This window comes from Melanostigma gelatinosum (genome assembly GCF_949748355.1).
Source record: "Melanostigma gelatinosum genome assembly, chromosome: 4".
Taxonomy (NCBI): Eukaryota; Metazoa; Chordata; class Actinopteri; order Perciformes; family Zoarcidae; genus Melanostigma; species Melanostigma gelatinosum.
The window spans coordinates 20,240,735-20,260,148 of record NC_136637.1 but is presented as its reverse complement, the minus strand read 5'-3'; the positions used below and the strand labels follow the sequence as shown (position 1 = coordinate 20,260,148).

The 19,414-nt window shown below is 45.9% G+C and overlaps 1 protein-coding gene across 4 annotated transcripts in view; it reads left to right on the top strand.

Moving 5' to 3' along the window:
- mast2 (microtubule associated serine/threonine kinase 2) overlaps nt 1-19,414 on the top strand; it is a 133,385-nt gene that overhangs the window by 66,123 nt on the left and 47,848 nt on the right. The window contains exons 1-2 of one of the 4 annotated variants that reach the window (XM_079266907.1): nt 14,464-14,605; nt 16,924-17,136. In XM_079266907.1, the coding sequence (XP_079123033.1) occupies nt 14,502-14,605; nt 16,924-17,136 (317 nt within the window). In that variant the 5' untranslated portion in view covers nt 14,464-14,501. Of the gene's footprint in view, nt 1-10,467; nt 10,500-14,463; nt 14,606-16,923; nt 17,137-19,414 lie in introns of those variants that run through there. The other 3 variants (XM_079266906.1, XM_079266905.1, XM_079266908.1) reach the window with 3 other exon arrangements.

The window sequence follows — 19,414 nt, the reverse complement described above, 5'->3', positions numbered from 1 at the left end:
CAATTTAACTAACATTAACAGAATGAAGACGTGATTATTTATTTGAATTAAAAAACAAGTTATTTATTCTCTCACAGTCTTAATGCACATACAACAAAATATACAGTTTATCTTTTTTTTTCTCATAAAAACACGTAATTCGAGTGATTGGGATGTAAATTATTGTATTTCTATTGAAATATCTGCTTTGATTTTTAAAAAAAAATCTTGACATCATAGTTGCAGGATCCGAGATTGGGAGCGTTTGGATTACCTCTCAGCGTGTCGAAGGCACGTGCCGTGCTGAGTCGCTCGGTGCGAGTTAGAACAATAGAAAACGATGCAGTTAGGAAACAGACCCTGCACTGTCACTGAGTCACAGAGACCTGATGAAACGTGGGGGCCACCAACGGGGGATGGTTGTTGGCCCCAGAGAGACCTTATGTGGCCATGGTGAATGTCGCACCCTGGTTCAGGTTGCTATTAGTGAACAGCATCACGTCAAACATCATCGAGATACTTCGGCACTGTGAGGGAATCCACTGATCGCAGCAGTTCCGTTGACACAAATAGGTTTTCATGCAGAGATGGTTTCCTCTGCACGGCAGCACAGCGGCGATAATGTGAACGGATCACCTCGAGGGCCAAAGACGGGCATCAAATATCCGTCAGGCGGCTGGATTACAACTGCTCGGGAGCGACCACAGAACGCGTTAATTGGATTTTTACTCCCAGATGTGAGGGAGAACTGCCCTGATTTTAAATGAGCTAAAATCAGAGCGCTTTGTAAGCGATGATAATTGTCGAGGTCCTCAGTGGCCGACCGCTCTCGCGTGTGGAGTGATGTTTGCTCCCCCATTCCATGGCGGGCACTTCACGTCTCCCCCTCCTCCTCCGTCATTTTTCGAGGCAGATGTAAGCAGATCAGCTTGAACAATGAGGATGAGCTTTGAGCGGGGTTGTCTGTGAGCACAGCGGGGGGGCAGCCCCTTTCAGACGGATCACATGTCACTCTTCTCTCGCCACTCTTTTCTCTCCAGGGAATCCCCTCCCTCCTCTCGGCTGTCTATCAAACTCCTCTCAATCTCGTCTCGCCTCTAATTATTCATCTCCCTCCTTCTCCTCCTTCACCCTGTTCACTCTCCTTTTTAATCCCATTACACAAAGTTTCCATCCCTTCTTTTTTCCCCACTCCGCGCTCTTACTTCAGTGTTTCATCATGCAGTTTTGTATTCCCTCTTCATCGCCCTCTTCTTAAAAGAGAATCTTTTTGCTTTTTAAAAGTGTTTGAATCTAAAGTTCTGACTCTCAGAAGCAGCTGGCAACAATGCGGGGCCAGGCTAGACGTATCGTTAGTCGCATCTTATATCGCATGGACTGCTTTGTGTCACTTTTGGGTTGATATATGTGTGATTTCTCTCAGCCGGAGCGTTACAGATGGTATTGTCTTCGTTAGATCCAGCACCGGGGGAGAGGGAGGGGGGGGTGCAGTAGTGGACTCGTGGATAGACAGGCGTGGGGGGGGGGGGTGTTCGCAGCAGAAAAGGTGCAAATTGAAGCAGTTTTCGGCTGAATGAAGGAGGCTTGACAGGCGGAGCAAACTCATCTGGTTTCCTGTTAATGAAAGCGAGGGATCAAAAGAGAGAGAGAGACACACACACACAAAGGAATGGAAAATGACTTCTTTCACTCCACACGTATAGATCACTTTGTGTCTGTGACATACATTGGAACACGTAGCCTGTCGCCGGTGTGATCCGTATGAGGCAGAAAGAGAGAGAGAGAGAGAGAGGTGCGCTCCAGCAGCCTGCGCCTGAGATCGCCGCCGAAATCTGGGTCACGCATCACAGCGAGGCAGCGTCACCTCTGTTTCAAAAGCACTTCTGCTTCTTTCAAAAACAGGCTACAGAAGTGCATCAGATCTTAGGCCGTGTTTGCCGGAAGGGTGGGTGGTGGGGGGGGGGGGGGGGGGGAGAGGGAGATGAAATCCCACCTCTGTCACTCAGGAACGATTCCCATCAGGACGTCGGACCGAGTCAGCGTTAACGGCGGTCCACAGTTCAGTGCTTCATAGACCCTGCAGGCAGAAACGCTCCTCATCACGTTGTCTCATTTAAATATGTATGAAATCCATATTACATATGGCATTTTACACCTGCTCACATTTTATAGATTCTCTACAGAATAGCAGCTTTTCTGTTCCCGTGATTGTTGCACACTTGGCGACCTCTCGTGTTTCCAACATTTTACTCACCAACTACTTTGCTGACACAGCGACATTGACACAAAGAGTCTGGTCTGGCAGCATTAGGAGCGATCAGAAAAACTGCGTGAGCACATTAAGGGCCGGATTATTAACTGAGTCAATTGAGCTGCAGCCCCCGGAGGGCCCGGACCCCCAAGGGGACCTCCTATAAGGGCCTTATAGTGCGTACCATCAGGCCCTCACTTATTAATGTGTAAAATCAAATTACCATGAAGCAACTCTTGCACCAGGCGGTCTGCCAGGATAGATGAAAGGAGACCTGCAGCTCCCTGAGATTCCCCCAGCAGGTAACTCTGGTGCGGATGTTTAAACGGGTGATTAGGGCTGTCCTCGACCAAAGACATTCTTAGTCAACTAACACTCAAACCATTTTGACGACGAATCGATTGTTTGAAGTTGACAGGTCTGTACAACAGAGTCGAATGAACGGTTCTATGTGAAACACAAACGCATGCAGAGAGAGATGGTGACTTCCACAAGTGTTGTGTCTTAGAGTGAAGCTTTCAAGGACTACAGAAAACAACCCCACACCAAACAACAGCGATATTAGACCGGATGATTGTTGTACACTCCGGATGCTGAACACACACATTCCCAGTGCGGATCAGTTCGGCTCAGCATGTTGAAACAGACACCAGGCAGCTCTTTGTTTTAATTATTGTACGAAGGCTTGTTTCAAATCCACCTGCCGCACTCACACACTCTCTCCATCCATCTCTCCACCCTGCCACTCCCTCCCTGTACTATCAGCAGATAAAGCCCTTCCAGTGAGGCGTTGCAGATTTCAGTTGGATGTGTAAATTCCAATTAGGATTAGCTTGTTGTCTCTGCCGGCGCTGATAGCGGCTTTAGCATGTCGCTGGAGGACGTGTCGGGCTACTGGAGCTCAGACAAGCTGATGAGGACAGATTAGCTCCTTTCAGCTCTGTGTGCGTGTGATGCTCTTCGTATAGCTGAAACTAATTAGCAGGTTGTGTGTGTGGAGGGGACGAGCCCCAACACGCTGCCTGGATAATTGTACACTAGTAGATATCATTTTGTCCGTCCGGCAGACCCCACAGCTGCACGGTCCTGCGGTGTCACAGGAAGTGTGCGAGCAGCGATCTGATGAGTGAAGAGTGCAGCTGTGGAGAAACAATAGATGCAGAGATGGATGGAGGAGGTGGAAGCTGCTGCTCCATGACCACCAGGGATTTTCTGTAAATCCTTTCAATTATTCATGTTAGCTGAGTTGAGCTGCAGACCAGATGATGATTGACAGATTGATTTTTCATTATTGATTAATCTGTAGACCCATTGCCAACCTCACTAATGTATTGTTGATTAATAATCCAGAAACCTTAAAAGCTCATGTTAAGAGAAAAAGCAGCACTTCACACCTTATTACTCTAGAATCTGATTGATATTTTAGGATTGCTGTACTGTATTTACTTCTAGGAAATACAACAGTCATTTTACCCTGACACTGGCTATACAGTGAATAAAGAGAAAAGAAGCATGTATTGATAACAACAATAATGTTAGTTCTCTGGGAGACAAACATACCATTGGTCTGAATGGACTAAAAAAATACAATAATATTTAAATTTATTAGACAAGAGTATTCCCTACACTCAGTGAGATTTAGTTGAGGTATGTAATGATTGAAGACATTAAAACTGTCTTTAATTCTGTGTTTATCCCCGAATAATGTCACCTAAAAGCTTTAGAGCTGATGGCTCCCAGCTCCACTTATCTCTGCCCACTTTCTCCTCCGTCATGTTAATGATTGAAAACACACAATGTAGCCACTCTGTAATGACTGTCCTCTTCCTTCTCTCTCACACACACACACACGCACACACACACACAAACAACCACCACACGGACACACATTCTTACCAAGTGAACACACACGATAATTGGCTGTTAGTGGCGTTAGTGTGGGGAGAGTTATATCTGCTCATTTGGAAGATTAAAAGCCAACCCAAATGGATGTCATCCCCCTGATGATACACACACACACACACACACACACACTTTTCTTACCCAGTAATGGAGATTAGTTGGGTTAATGTGTCGGTGTGTGGCCCAGGTGAATTATAACGCTCTCCGATAGTAAAGTGTGTTATTCTAGGACACAAACACACTCACCCTTGTGCCCCTTCACCACACACACACACACACGCACAGTAAAAGACAGACACCCCTCTATTAGAGCCTGACTGGTCCCAGTGGGCCTCGCTCTGTGGTGGAGAGTCTCTCCCGGCGGCCGTTAAGCAGCAGCAGAGCTTTCATTAGGACGCTGCCTGTGTCCTCAGGACGCCACCAGACGATTAGCTCATTCACTTACAGCAGCTTTAGGTTGCTCTTAAAGGCCATCTCCCTCCCTCCCTCCCTCCCCAGCACCACTTTTCACTCTCTTGTGAATCTCCAACATGACTGTTGTCCGTCATGTTGCTGCTGACGGACAGGACGGGGGTTTTGTTTGTCCCCGTTTAGTTTATTATAAAGACGTACAGTGAATTATATAGCGATGGGGATCATTAGCAGGCCTGACAAATGTGGACAACGGCGTTTTCTACACTTCTAGATTATTCCGTTTTCACCACATCATCACGGCGGTCGGGATTAACGCGGATGTTTAGCTGTTGCTCTGTTCTGCACCACTGACAGGTTCACACGTCTTCCTGTGAACCGATGCAGTGACTACTCACAGGCTCTGGCTAGCTGACTGCCAACAGCCTCTCTGGTGGTTATCATGCTGGCACCAGAAACAGCCAGACTAGCCCGCCACTTGCCAAGACGGACATTGTGTTTCACCATCAACTGCTGTGTGACAGCTGGCCGCATCTCTACTGTGGATGCGTTTATATTCTGACAGGGCAGGTTGTGTGAAAATGGATGGTGGCACACAGCTAATATGAAAGATTCCTTCATTTTGGTTTCCCCGGCTCTCCATTACTTAAAGGTCAGCTCTGTCCAGGAGACACTTTGCAATTGGTAACGTCTCCCGCACAAGCGACTCCAATTCATTTGCAGCAGTTTCCAAAGTGTTGCTGTTATAATTGCGTTATGAAAAAGAAGAAAGTCACCGGAATCACTTTGTTTTCTTTGTGCAATGTAAAGACTAAATATCAGTGTGTTCTTCTTTTTTCTTCCTGCCCTGCATTTGTCATTGTGGATTCTCTTTGTTGTCACTGTTTCCTCATCAATATTCACAGTGTTGATAATGAATTATGGCTGCCGGCTGCTGCTGCAGCTCTAATTGCCTCCGGTGGAGCTCGGCTCCCTTGCATCCTCCTGTTAATTGCATGTTTGTAGCTCGACTAAAACATGTCATTATTGTCGACCCCGGGGTGGGACAGCTAAATACATAACACACACACACACACACACACGTGTACTGAACATATAGATTGGATACACACAGACATTTACACACACTGTTATTCACACATTCAGAGGAGCATCTATTCTCATGATGCCGGCGAGTCCTGAAGGCCTGTTTCTTGGATAAATGCTGCTGAATGTGTTTGTGTCTGTTGGTAAATGCGAGTATCATCCCCCCAAACCAGTGTTTCATTTGTAATTAAAACAGGAAAAATATCAACATAATATCCAATCCTCTCCCTAGTTTAATTGTATGATATAGTTTAAAAATGATTTACTTTAAAATGAAATGAACACTTGTTTCTGTTATGTCTTTCCATGCTTGTCTAAAGCATGTGTTTCATCAAACTCACTCACTTCTGCAAGCCAAGCGAACATTTACTGTAGTGTTTCCTGCTTTTAAGCAGACCAAAGTTTAATTAACTCGTATGTAATAAGTGAAGTTCAAAAAAAAAAAAAAAAGAAGCAACCTGCGGGTAATGTTTCTAGCAGAGACTTCAGACCAAATACAGGCCACACACTGCCAACAACACACGGGGAATAGACTTATTAGTGTGTGCTAAGACCCAATTTAGTGTATGGATTGTCTTTGTTCCATGAGTATGGATCACTACATAATGGGTTCACTGGGTGGGAAAGTACTGCAAAGGAAGTGTGTTTCGTCCTCCTAGACGATATCATCCTCAGAGCAAATACTGCGGAGATGTTGGGGGTCCTGCAGGGACGCGTTTGGGAGGCTCAGCGCCACCTCACCGCGTCGTTAGTTCGTCATCTCTCCCGTCCGCTCTCTTTCCTCCTGACGCCTGCTGACAGCTGCACACACACATTTATCCATCCATACAACTACCAACAGTCATACCTTCAAGGACCTTCAAAGGCTGAACTGCCGCGGAATTCTGCGTGCATTTATAAATCGAATATATTTGTGAATTGTTCCGTTTGCATTTGTGAGTCTTTCTGTGTGCATTTGCAATTATTGAGACTGATCTGACCCCATATGTTGGTGCAGTTTTAGTTTTCTCTGAGTCTAACTTCACCATGCGTCGTCTCGTAAAAAATACATCAACTTTCTCGTGAACGAGTGCAACGGGCGTTCCCACCTCTACTGATTAGCATCTCTTTCTAGTCACCGGCCTCGTGGCTCCGTCCTTTTGATTGTGAACGAACATAATACTGTGTTCATCACGTTGTCATACCGCCTGTTACTAATGCAACACGATCTGGATGTAGTGCGGTGACACCGTCGTCCCAGGCTGCTGATGACCAATGTTGTTCCGGCCTGTTTGCGTTTGATGAAAGCGGTTTAAGCGTCGGCAGTCCTCGCTGTGACATCGCGCCTTTACATGTCATGCCTGAACTGTCACCTTTTAACCTGCATCTCTTTACCTCCGCTCACCCGCCCCTCTCTCCCTCCATCTCTGTAATCACATTACCCTCCCAGCCCTTCGGCCTCTCCCTCACTCCCGTAAAGCACATTACCCATGCCTGTATTCCATCGGGGAGCTTGCTTCAGGCTTTTGTGTTCTGCTCCTCGCCGTCGCTGGGGATAATTTCATCACGGCTCTCTTTGTGCCGGTTTAGTTTGTTTAGTACAAGCAGCCTCTTTGTGTGTGTGTGTGTGTGTGTGTGTGTGTGTGTGTGTGTGTGTGCGTGTGCGTGTGCGTGTGCGTGTGCGTGCGTTATATGTGTTTTTATACTGGGCATTAGCTTATGATCCCTCTTGGGGTATTTTTGCAGGGTGGCTTTAGGATGATCATCCTCCCTCAGGCCTCAGATAAAAGCAGCTGCAACACACACACACACACACACACACACACACACACACACACAGACACACACACACACACACACACACACACCCAGTACAATGCAAAAAGCTGTCAGACGAGCACAATTTCACATTACAGAGCTCTGTGTGGGCAGATGAATGATACAAGCGTAAAGTACTTAAACACGGTTCTTTTTTTCTCCTCTAGTTCTATTTACTCTTTTGCGTGTTTCATACAGAGTTGAACTGAGGGGGAGGGGGGGGAGACGGGTAATGAGGGAAAGGTTAAGAGGCTGCTGAGAGGGATGGAGAAGAGGAGGCTCTAAAGAGCCTGATCTCACTGGATCAACCTCACTATTTTCTTTTTGCTTGTAGCTTTCAGTTTATGTTTTTCTTTATTTACATCATATATCATTTTTCGAATTATTTTTTAAATATAATTTCTCCCACACATACAGCACCAGCGCCTCCATTGTTCCGGAGCCCCGGCCTTAAAGATCCCCTCAGAACGTGTCTGAAGACATATAGTGTGGAACAGTATTTTTTGTCTTTCTTGGTTTTATCTCAAATATACGCAACTATCTTGTTAAAAAGTATGACATGACATCTGCACGTGGCCGATAAACTGACCTTTATGTGTAAGTAGCAGCAGAGTGGAACCTGAACTAGGTCCGTTCGGTCATTACATTCAGGTCAATAATGTGTATCCCGCCTCCCTTCCGTCATTTTCTCTGTCCTGCTTGTGTTTTGGCTCACACGTCAGGGCTTCGTCGTCGTTTAGCGTGTAATCGGACATGGCGTTTTTAGGAGTGGATAAACAGGTGGACCGCTCCACATTAAGACCTGCCGTGTAAACACCAGCCCACAGGAGGGACGTAGCAGCAGCAGGGGGGGTTATAAAAGGTTGCCTCCACTCCTGTGAGGCTCAAGCCATTTCCTGTCCCGCTGGGTCTGGACAACATCTGTTCACGGGACTAATAGAATCACTGGGTCCAGTCTAACTGACACGCACACACAAGCTAATTGGTCCTGTACTATTCAAGGGATGCCATCTAAAGACTAGCAAACCTTTTTGATTGCTGTTATCATAGCTTGGACACACACAGTGCAGACCTCTGCCGTACAGCCACTCACCCACTCACTGTGCTCCGACTGAACTCCATTATGTCCATTAGCTCATCTGCACAGAGGGAGATGAGGAGATAGAGGCAGACTCTGATGGCACAGCCGTCCTACACAGGAACTCAGAGAGAGAGTGTGTGTGTGTGTGTGTGTGTGTGTGTGTGTGTGTGTGTGTGTGTGTGTGTGTGTGTGTGTGTGTGTGTGTGTGTGTGTGTGTGTGTGTGTGTGTGTGTGTGTGTGTGTGTGTGTGTGTGTGTGTGTGTGTGTGTGTGTGTGTGTGAGAGACAGACAGAGAGAGAGAGAGTGTGATGGAGAGATAAAAAAAAAAACCGGTTGGAAGCAGAGCCAAAAGGTGCTTCTCATCCCTGCTGAGTGCGCCGCACGTGCTGCACGTGTCCTCTAATTAATCAGAGAGCAGAATATGTTTTGAACACCAGCGCAGCTTAAATGTGACTCGGGAATGATTAGAAACGAATGAGGCCTGACGTCGTTGCCGTTTGTTCTCCTTCATGTGCTGTTGAGAAGCTGCAGCTGACAAGGGAAGCCATTCTTTACTCGACTGCAGCATTTCTGCAGACATCAACAAAGTTTCAGTGCTGTTTAAAATGAGCTGATTAGTCTCGAGTTAATCAGCAACTATTTTTGTTTTTAGCTTTTAAACATTACAATTTGCCATTTTTTTTAAAAACATTAATTAAACTATTATTTGATGAATTGATGATTAATTATAAATTCATAAAAATAATAGGAAGATGAATCCATAATGAAAATAACTGTTAGTTGCAGCCCACCGCAGTTATTTTAGTCATTTATTTTTAGTCTTTTAAAGGAACAGCAGAGGTAGAAACACAGACAGTCAGACGGCCATAAGAACACCTGGCAAAGTACTCAAACCTGCCTCTGTGGTTCCCCACAATACAGTAGGACCACATTTCTGTTGCTATGACACACACACACAGACTCACACTCACAAGGTGAAAACAAAATCAGCTTCGCGGCTGATAACTAGTCTGTGTTGTGCTCCGTCTGAATGAAGTATTGCTGCACTGTGCACACTGATGGACGCTGATGAAGGTCTTCACGTTTTCTTCAAAGTAAAACCAGCTGTTGACCTACTTTGGGAACCTTCAACACGGTTTCAACATCCATGTACCTCAGCCACACACACATACACACACACACACACACGGATTGGTGCTGTTGGCCAGGTGGTGCTCTCCAGGACGTCTGTTGTCTGTTTTCTCAAGCTGTTGCAAGGCGCCGTCGGGTTACAGGTCGTGAACATGAGTTTTATGTTGCACCTCTTCAGATCAAAATTCATACAATTTGAAACGTCCAGATAATCTCAGCGACAGGATAAATCCTTTTTCTTGTTCACACATTCGGCCTCTCATAAGCGTTGTACGTTATTAAATACACCAAGCAGCAGCGCCGTCGCCTCCATGAGCTCATGGTGATTGTGATGACACGCCTCTGCCCCCGTGTGGTCGCTCGTAGAGAGTGCCGATCAGGTGCACACATGAAACTCACCTTTCCACGCACACAGATTTGCACATCGTAATTCAGAGGGAAGACGTTCGACGGGTTCTTCACAATGCTGAGGTTTCTTGGCTTTGTGCAGTTTAGTATTTGGGATTATTGTGAGCATATTGCAATGATGTGACTTTTGATATGTAATACTGTTCTGCATTTGATATGTAACAGATGTTTGTTGCATGTCTCGTATTTGAAACAAATCCTTGTAGCTTTGAAGCGCATTAACAGACGTCAAACACTTCACTGGTGTAGAAGCTGCCTTGTGAAGTGATGTCACAGTGACGCCTGCTGGCCAAACATCTGTACTGACCGGCTGTAACGGAGCCGTACAGGTTGATGACCAGACTGTCTGATTGTTGATGAATGTTTGTCACCAAAGAGGTCAACAAAAATAATTAAATCTTTCTCTCTCTCTCTCTTTCAGAAGGAGCTGAGCCTTCCCAGAAGAGGCAGTTTGTAAGTACCCATCATGCCCTCTGGCTTCCGTCCAATGAGAGCCCGTCCTGTCTGCGTTGCTTGCTTTTTTCCAGAGGTGTCATTTGGGAAGTGAAATGCAATGAACCGAACACAGACACATACTGCATGATGTGGGGCAGGGGGCGGACTTCTGAATAACAGTGGAGGAGAAGCTGTTAACACTCAATGTTCGTCCGTGGAGACTTTGAGCGTCTGTCCTGTTCTAATCTTGTGTGCGTTTGTCTCCTGTTGTTGGCCTCAAACATTCACTAACTAGTCCTTTAAATATCAAACCCTGTTTGTTTGTGTTCATGTTGTCTCAGCTATCACGTTATACAGATAGAGCTTCCCGTAAAGGGTTAAAGGACAAAGTTGAAAAGCCACTGAGTGATCAGGTGTGTGTGTGTGTGTGTGTGTGTGTGTTTGTGTGTTTGTGTGCCAGAACAGCTGAGCATCCCACTGTGTATAGATGCAGACCTATTTATATCTGTGTGTGTGTGTACCAGGCAGCTGATTTACCGTCCTGCACAAAAAGTTCTTCATGTTTGGAAACAAAAGTCGAAAGACTTTCAGTCATGCTTCTGGAGAACTGCCGTGATATCAGATGTGTCTCTCCGGTGTCATCGTCGTAACTCACTCCCCTAAACACAGCACAACCACAGGGGTCAGCTGAGGGGAAGCAGAGGTTCAAGCCACCGGTCTGTGTACTATAGCTGTCGGGGTTCCCGAGCTCCTTGGAAGACAGTGGACCAATTTTTTAGTCATTGGAAACACAAAGAGAGACGATGTCCTGGAAAACCATTTCTCCAGTCTGAAAACAAACAGGCCGTCTGCCATGAGCTCCCCAAAACACATAACACTGCCATCATTGGTAGTTCATGGATGAGTTTTTTAACAGGCTGTCATGTGACATGGTAGCACATGCAGGTTGGATTTCATCGCATAGTGTTGCTTTCTTCCCAACAAATGGTTAAATTAGTTAGCACGGTTGGCTCAGTTGCTAAGGTTGACGTGCTTGCCAGCTTGTTTTGTCCGTAAAGGTTTCAGGTTTGTGACTCAACTCCAGCAGCAATGCTTTCAAATGTGTGTTGGGTGTTGTTGGATAACAATGACTGGGAAGCTGGGGTCAAAACAATGACTGGGAGCCCAAAACAACAGTACTTCTTCTTTCTTTTCCTCGCATTGTCTCTTTAACGCAAGGCTGCGTTGTGAAATGGACCACAGCATGAAATGAAACCCTGCTAGCTCACAGTGGGTGTGATTAGCCTCGTTAAAAATAAATATCCAATTCATATAATACAAGGCTGCTATTTGTGTTAATGGTGTTCAGGGAGCACTGATTAATGTAATTAGTAAAAAAAAAAAGGGGATGCATTAGCGTATGCCGCGATCCATGTCAGCTCATCACTGATAACATCCTGGGTAATGGTCACTAGAAAAGAATGAAAATACTTTATATTAATACAGTGTACAGGCATGACTGTGCCTCCTCCAGATTCACGGCCTCACATATGGCTCTGTAACTGGGTTAGGACGGTAACATGCCAGCACGTGACCACATGCCCAGGTATTACCAGTGCTCACCGTGTGACTGACTTGAATCAGCTGAGCCTGTCTTTTCGTACAGCGCTTGCACAATCATCTGGAGCGTCCTGCCGTAACGAGTTTCGTATCGATCCTCCAAAGATAGTGGTCCGCAGAGAAAATCCTGATTTCCCAGTTCCCCTTTGGGATCCGAAATCGCTGAACCACAGCGAGGTAATAATGATAAAAACTGTGAGTCTACATTCGTGGCTGTAGCTGCAGTCCAAACCTCCAATACAAACCGCTTTTATCTCTCACACATCTCCTGGTAGCGCTTTGAAGAAACAGAGCTGCTCTCTCTTAAGATTCTTAATATCAGCAGAGCCACAGGGGTCCGATGGTGTGTGTGTGAGATCTGCAGGCTCTGCAGAGAGCTCGGAGGGAAGTGATGGACCTGAAACAAAGTCTGCCTGCTGTCAACCTGTCAGATGCTGCTTATTTATTTTCCCTTTCTGTTTGCCTCAGATCATATTTTCATGCTTTTTTATTTTGGCCCAAACAGAACATGTTTCATGGTAACCCACCGAGCCGCACTACAGGCTACTTTACTAATTCAATTTATCATCTTAAAGTCAACTGAATTAATCAATTAGATGAATCATTCCTCTGATGGCTCTCAGTAACATCAAGAGCATAGTCTCTGCAGGGGGGACAAGGAGGCACACACACACACACACACACACACACACAAGTCCAGGTTGGTGTGTAATGACATTCTCGTATCCTGTGGCTGCCCTTGCGTCAGTAATCAGTCCACATTAACTGTGTGTGTGTGTGTGTGTGTGTGTGTAACCCGACCCTAGTCAGAGCCGTCCGTGATCCAGTCCATTGTTTATGAATTAGCAATCTGGCTTGTGAGCTGCATTTAGCCCATTAGGGTCAGCGGTGTCGCCGGGCTTCTCAGAAACCAGAGCACAGGCCGAGAGAGGACAGAGAGAGGAAGAGAAGTTTCCCTGTAAGGTTGTGACTTAGGTACGGTCATCAAAAGAAGAAAATACCTGAACTGGAAGAGGATTAAAGAAGGAAGAGGTAGATGTTTCTCTGGAAGAAGTTGGTGTCAGCTTTAGTTTCTGTTCAGGACAGTGTACAGTACAGGCCTCTCAGCTCAGAACACGGTGGCATTAACTGGTCATTTAAAGCCTTTTTTTAAAGTTTGAAAAAACTTAAATGAAGCTTATTTTATAGTTTTAAAAAAAGCGTTTACAAAAATCAGTGAAAAGGTTGGTTTAATGTGAATAAGTCCTTAAATAATTGATACAATTAAAAGAAGTCATTACAATTAAACTAATCTTAAAAAGTCAAGTATTTATAAAAAGTACTTTTTCAAAGCCTAGAGTGAAACTTAATTTGTTTTAGAAACATAATTTATAAGGAATGTATTAAAAGCTAAAAAAAAGTTCTCAAAAGAAAGAAATGTTTTAAAACATAATAGAAATTATGAAATAATTATTTCAAATGTCATTTTAAAAGTAATATAGGAAATAAGATGAACTAGAAGTTATTAAATGGCCAATGAAATAAGTTAAGTAAAAAATATCCATTAGAAGGTAAGATGAGCACCGTTCTCTCATAAACAGGGCATGTCACTGTTTATTCATCACTCCTGCTTTTTACATGAACGAGAACAGGAAGTGCTACCTTTAGACAATAAAAACTAAACTGAGTGTGAAGCAGTGAAGACATCTCACTCTTCCCTCCTGCCTTCATGTAACTGCCTCCCTCTCCCTCACCCCCCTCCCTCCCTTTGTCCCTCTCGCGGCTGTTTGTTGAGGACTCAGTCAGTCCTCTCGTCTCACAGCGGACAGGCTGATCACAGACAAGCTGAGACTTCCAGGAACTGAGAGGGATTAAATGGGCAGCCTGTACCCAGCAAAAGGCACTCTGCTCCTGGGTTCATGCAGCCGGGGAGCGTCCCTCTGAGCCTTCTGTCTGGTGGATTGGTGGCGGGAGCCGAGGGTCCTCTACCAGCAACTAGACTGGACCAGTTTCCTTTTTATCCTCTGACATTACATCTGACTCAGAGACATTTTTGGATTCTTTTTTATACAGGAAGAAGGAAGGCTGTGCAATAGACGGAGCTTGCGTCCTGTGCTCAGATAAATATGAGCGTGGTCTGGACGTCGCTCCACAGGCTGCGTGTGTTTGTGTGTGTGTGTGTCTTTAAAACGGCCTCTTAGTTTGTGACTCAGCAAGTCCGCTTGCTGGTGAGGGAACACTCTACCCCAGATACCTCACATAACTCTGTGTGTGTGTCTGGAGATAAGAGCAGGTGCTGACGGAACACACACACACACACATTCATTTATATATAAAAGTCAGGGGTTTGGCTCATGGAGGACTAACTGTGGGCCGGTTTTTGGTTCAGTGTGGAGCTGGAATATGGACAGTGCAGTACGTGTTTGACGGACAGATGAGCTCATGCAGCCCGGTGGATTATCAGAGATTACAGTTGAGCCTTTTGTCCCGGGACACAAGATGAAGAGGAGGAAGGAGAGAGCGGGAGCCCCACGCCTCCACCTCCAGTAAGAGAGTGTGTGTGTGTGTGTGCAGGTCACATTCATATCAAGGCAACTAGTCATGTATCTTTTTACCTTTTTTGACTTTGCATCTCCAGTATGTTTACATCCATGACTGTAACTCTACACCCACGCTGTAATATGAGCACAAGGACCACCGCAACATGCTGATGTTTATCAGGTGTACTGTTCGCCATCTGAATTTACCATGTCAGCACGCTAACATTTGCTGATTGGCATTAAACACAAAATACAGCTAAGGCTAATATTTGGTCATTAAATATTGGAGAAATATAAATTTTGCCCTGATTGTGGTGCTGGAGGAACAAAGTTTTCACAGTTCCTTCTGCGGAGGACACGAAATCTACGTAATTCAATAACCGAAATGCGGAAATCAACTATGCAATCTCTTTAATCGACGTGGTTTAAAGAAGCTGGCGCTCCTTGATGCTCCTTGAAGGCACATTTGCCGTTTCCTTCAATTACTTTATTACAATTTTCTTCAAAATTGTGAAACATCTGGATGTAAACATACCTTTATTTCTGTCTCTTCTTGTCTCTCTGTCTGGATATATACCTTTCTGTTACTAGCTGTGAAATGAACAAGTACCGATACCTGCTGAATATAACAAACAAGGATTAGCAGAGAGAGAGAGAACATGCCTGACAGGCCGACATTGTTTCTGTGGTAGGTCACTATCACTAGATATATGGGTGTGAAGAGTTAGGGGGGGGGGGGGTAAGTTCGGCTTACATTCATAATACAGAACAAGCATAGTGTACATACATACCGAGTCGGTGGAACGGAAACATGAGTAGGTATCAGAGTGAGATACCAGCAGGGAGGGAAGTCCTCAGCTCAACGGACTCCAGTGTCTCTGTGTTCAAACACTACACCATTCATATTCCATTAGAAACCACTCAAATAGCAGTATATTGTAAGGTACGGTTCACAGTTAAATGAACTAATTCTCTAGAGGAGATATCTTGTTTGGACCCAACAAGAAAACCTCTATGCGGTCTGTGTGATCGACGTGGTCTTGGTTCTGGACTCTGATCTCATTTGTAAATGGATCCGGTCCACACAGTCTTCATGTGACCTCTTCCCAAAACTCGACCTTTTAAACCTGGTCGACAGCAGCGTCTGACAGCAGCGCTGTTCTCCCTCTGGTGTGCCAGATGGCCGTTCTTACCGTTGGGATCCAGCATTTCATTATGAAATTGTCTTTAATTTTGTGCCCGATTGCCGTGCTGAAACTGTGGCGGTGCACCGCAGATGGCTCTGCATTATGTAGAGGGGGGGGGAAGCACTGCACATACTAAAATGTGTGTGTAGCCCTTGACTTCCCAGCAGGTGGTCTCACCCATTCTGTCCCACCCAGCAGGGAGGGAGGGAGGGGACATGGAGACCACCACCATAAGGTCCTCATGCCCCTTGCAGCTTTGTGCCAACTGCCATCTGACCTGTCGAGCCAGGGGAAATGTGTTTAGGCCGTTTACATTAACAGGTCAACCTCAAAGTTTCCCAACAGTTTGGAATTCTTGAACTGGTGTGTGTGCTTCTTCCTGAGACAGTAAACCCAGTCTTTGTTTCAGTTTGACTTTGGACCCCTGACTGAGCTCTGTGAAGTTGATCCAGAACTTTCTGTCCAGCCGTTTCCAGCTGTGATAAGTTAGTGCGCGAGGCTTCCTGCCCGCTGCGAGGGGACATCTGCGGGCAGGCAGAGAGCGTACGGATCAGTGGCTAGAGCTGCTGCTGCTGCCTCACACACTGAGCGCTGGAGCTGCATGTGTCTAACAGTGCGACCTCAGCGCTGTCGGCCACTGTCGAGTAAAGCTTTTACCAAAAACTCTAAATCGTGTCTACAGACACGCCTAAAACGTCTAAAATCAATATAAAAGTACTTATTCTTTGACTTCATGCCTCTTTAGTTCATGCATTTAGTTTTAGAGTCATTTCCACAAACAGTGACTGCTGTGAAGCAAACACTGGCTCACTTGTGTCTCTGTTGCAGATATTCTTTGTTTTAGATTGAACCATTCAAGTCATTGTAGCCTAAACTATTAAAGTAACATCCTCAAAGTGCGCACTATTTATAACATGCTGCGGTGCAGCAGAGCAGATGGAGAAGAAAAGTGAGGGAACAGATGTTAAAGAACAGATTTATGTCTCTACACAACACACACACACACTCTCTCTCTCTCTCTCTCTCACACACACACACACGGCCAAGCCATCCTCTTCACACATGCCTCCTTACCCGGCTCACTTCCTCCTCTCTTCATCCTTTCTTCCACTCCTCCCCTCCCTCCTCTGTTGGCAGAATCTGGTCGCCGGCTCAGCTGCGTTGCCACGGCAACAGCAGCCTCCTCCAGCACCTGCTGTCCCCCAAGTCCCCCACTTCCTTTCATCCCTCCGTCGTTCAGCCCCCCGTCGTCCCCCTGTCCCCCCTGTCCTCCTCCTCTCCCTCCCTCTGTTCCTCTGACGGCCCTCTGTCAGCCCCCGTTCACCACCGAGGAAACCCCTTCCTCTGGAGGTAAGAGCCGTGTCACCTCTTAACACACCTGTTTGTTAGCGAGCGTGTGCGTGTTGTCTCGATCGCGTTCAGCAGAAGAAAGCATCCACTTACTAGAGTCTTCTTCTGGCTACTTTCAAGGAACATTCTGTTTGTTTTGCAACTTTTGTTTTTGTAGTTTTGGCCACAACTGATTTTTTACTCACCAATATCTAAATTGCTTCAAGTACCGAGGAGCCCCAGGAGCTACGTCACAACCTGAGGATGCTCGCACGTCCAACCTGTTTAAAACAAGCTCATTTGGGCTGGTGTGATAGCTGTCAATCAAACCCTGGCGTGGAATCACTCTTTAGCTCTCTCAAGATAGTAAATGAGAAACATTTCATATCACTGTCAGGAGGTCAGAACAGATATCCTTACTGTTATCCTCAACAAACAGTTGTTTCTAACTTGGTAGTCAGAACCCCTCTATTGAGCTGCAAGATAAATCTGAGGGGTCATGAGATAAAATAATCATGACTAAGAAACATGTCGATACCCTCCCCTCTCCCCATTGTTTTCATCATTGTGAAATACTATCCTGTATGATAGTTCATAGGTCATCAGAAAGCAAAATGTTTTAGGGGTCAAGGAACTATGTCAGTATGGGTGGGCGCTATGGATACAATATACAAACGCATACATGCACCAAAAGATGTGAAAGGGATGGATACTGCCGTACAGTATAGATAATATGGCAAGATATCTGATGGTAGAAGCATGTTCAATGCCTCATGGCATAAATCATCATATCACCGTGGTGTCAGAGGAAAGAGCCGGCTTCCTCCAGTCTGAATGCAGGAAAGAGTTCCTTAAAGGGTTCCTGAGGTCCTGAAACAGTTCCCGCTGTGGAAAAGGTCCTTTTACCTAAACATGAGGAAACACCAGCTGTGTGCATGAGAAGGTTATCGGCAGGTAAATGTCACCGGTGCAATCAAACGTCTGTAAAGGGACAACCGTTCTGCCCCTGTTCTGCTGTATGTGGAGGTCGATCAGAGCTCGGAAACAGAGGTGTGAGAAGAAGAAAAAGAGCATCAGGGAGGGAGGGAGATCTGCTGGGTGGAGAGAGAGAGGATCAGAGAAAAGAGAGAGAGGGAGAGGGAGGAGAGAGAGGGAGGGAGGAGAGGATAGACACACCCGCAGCTCTCACGCGCACTCCCTCTCGCCGTTGTGTGACGGGCGGAAGCCGGCGTCTGTTTGCCAACCACATCCTCTGCCCGGGTGTCAGAGCGATGGTGGAGCGTCTGCGTTAGCATGTCTGACTCCTTCTGGACGGTGCTCTCCAATTTCTCACTGCCCGAGAGAAGCATGCTGCGGCGCTCCAAGAGGTACGCACTTATTTACACTCCATCCTTTTTCTTTTATTAGTTATTTCCTCCCCTCTGCTCCTCGTTTCATCTTTGCATCTCGATTAGTTTTTTTTCTTCATTTTTTCTCTCTTTCTCTTCTTCATTTCCTGCCGCTCCATCCTCTCTCCTCCTCCTCCTCTTTGCAGGTCTTAGCTGCTCAGCAGGAGTTCCTCCAACATGAAGGTCGGCTAACTGAATTTGTCTTTTGATGGATGAACAGGACGCTCTGTCTGACTCGGTGTGTGTGTGTGTGTGTGTGTGTGTGTGTGTGTGTGTGTGTGTGTGTGTGTGTGTGTGTGTGTGTGTGTGTGTGTGTGTGTGTGTGTGTGTGTGTGTGTGTGTGTGTGTGTGTGTTTGAATGGGAATCATATGTAACACTGCTGGTATGTATCCCAGAACTGCGCTGTGTGTGTTCTCTTTTATTACATTTTCTACATCTGCGTACAGTTTTACGCTTCTGTGATGCAAGTCCAGGTTGGAATAGAAGTCGACGTTTGTGCATGCGACCACATGTCGTCATTTGGTCTTCGTCTTTTTTGTTGTTGCTGTCGTTCCCTCAGCTGACCTCTTCCTCTCCTCTCCCTCTCCTCTTCCTCTCCTCTCCTCTTCCTCTCCTCTGTCACTCAGAGCCAGAGCCTTAACAGATACAGCTGTATATAGTTATCACTTTGAAGCAGCAATTTTCTTCCTCCTCCCTGTAATAACAGGGGTACACACACACACACAGACATGGTTCTTCTTCTCTGCTCTTTGTCACCGCCCCCTGTTGTGTGTATTTGTCTCGGCAGTGTTTTCAGAAGAGAGAGGGGTTGTGAAGTGACTCCTGCATAGCAACAGTTTTGGGAGTGGAGCGGTTGGGAGCCGACGGCTCGTGATGAGCTATAATCAGGACAAAATGGATCCATGGCTCG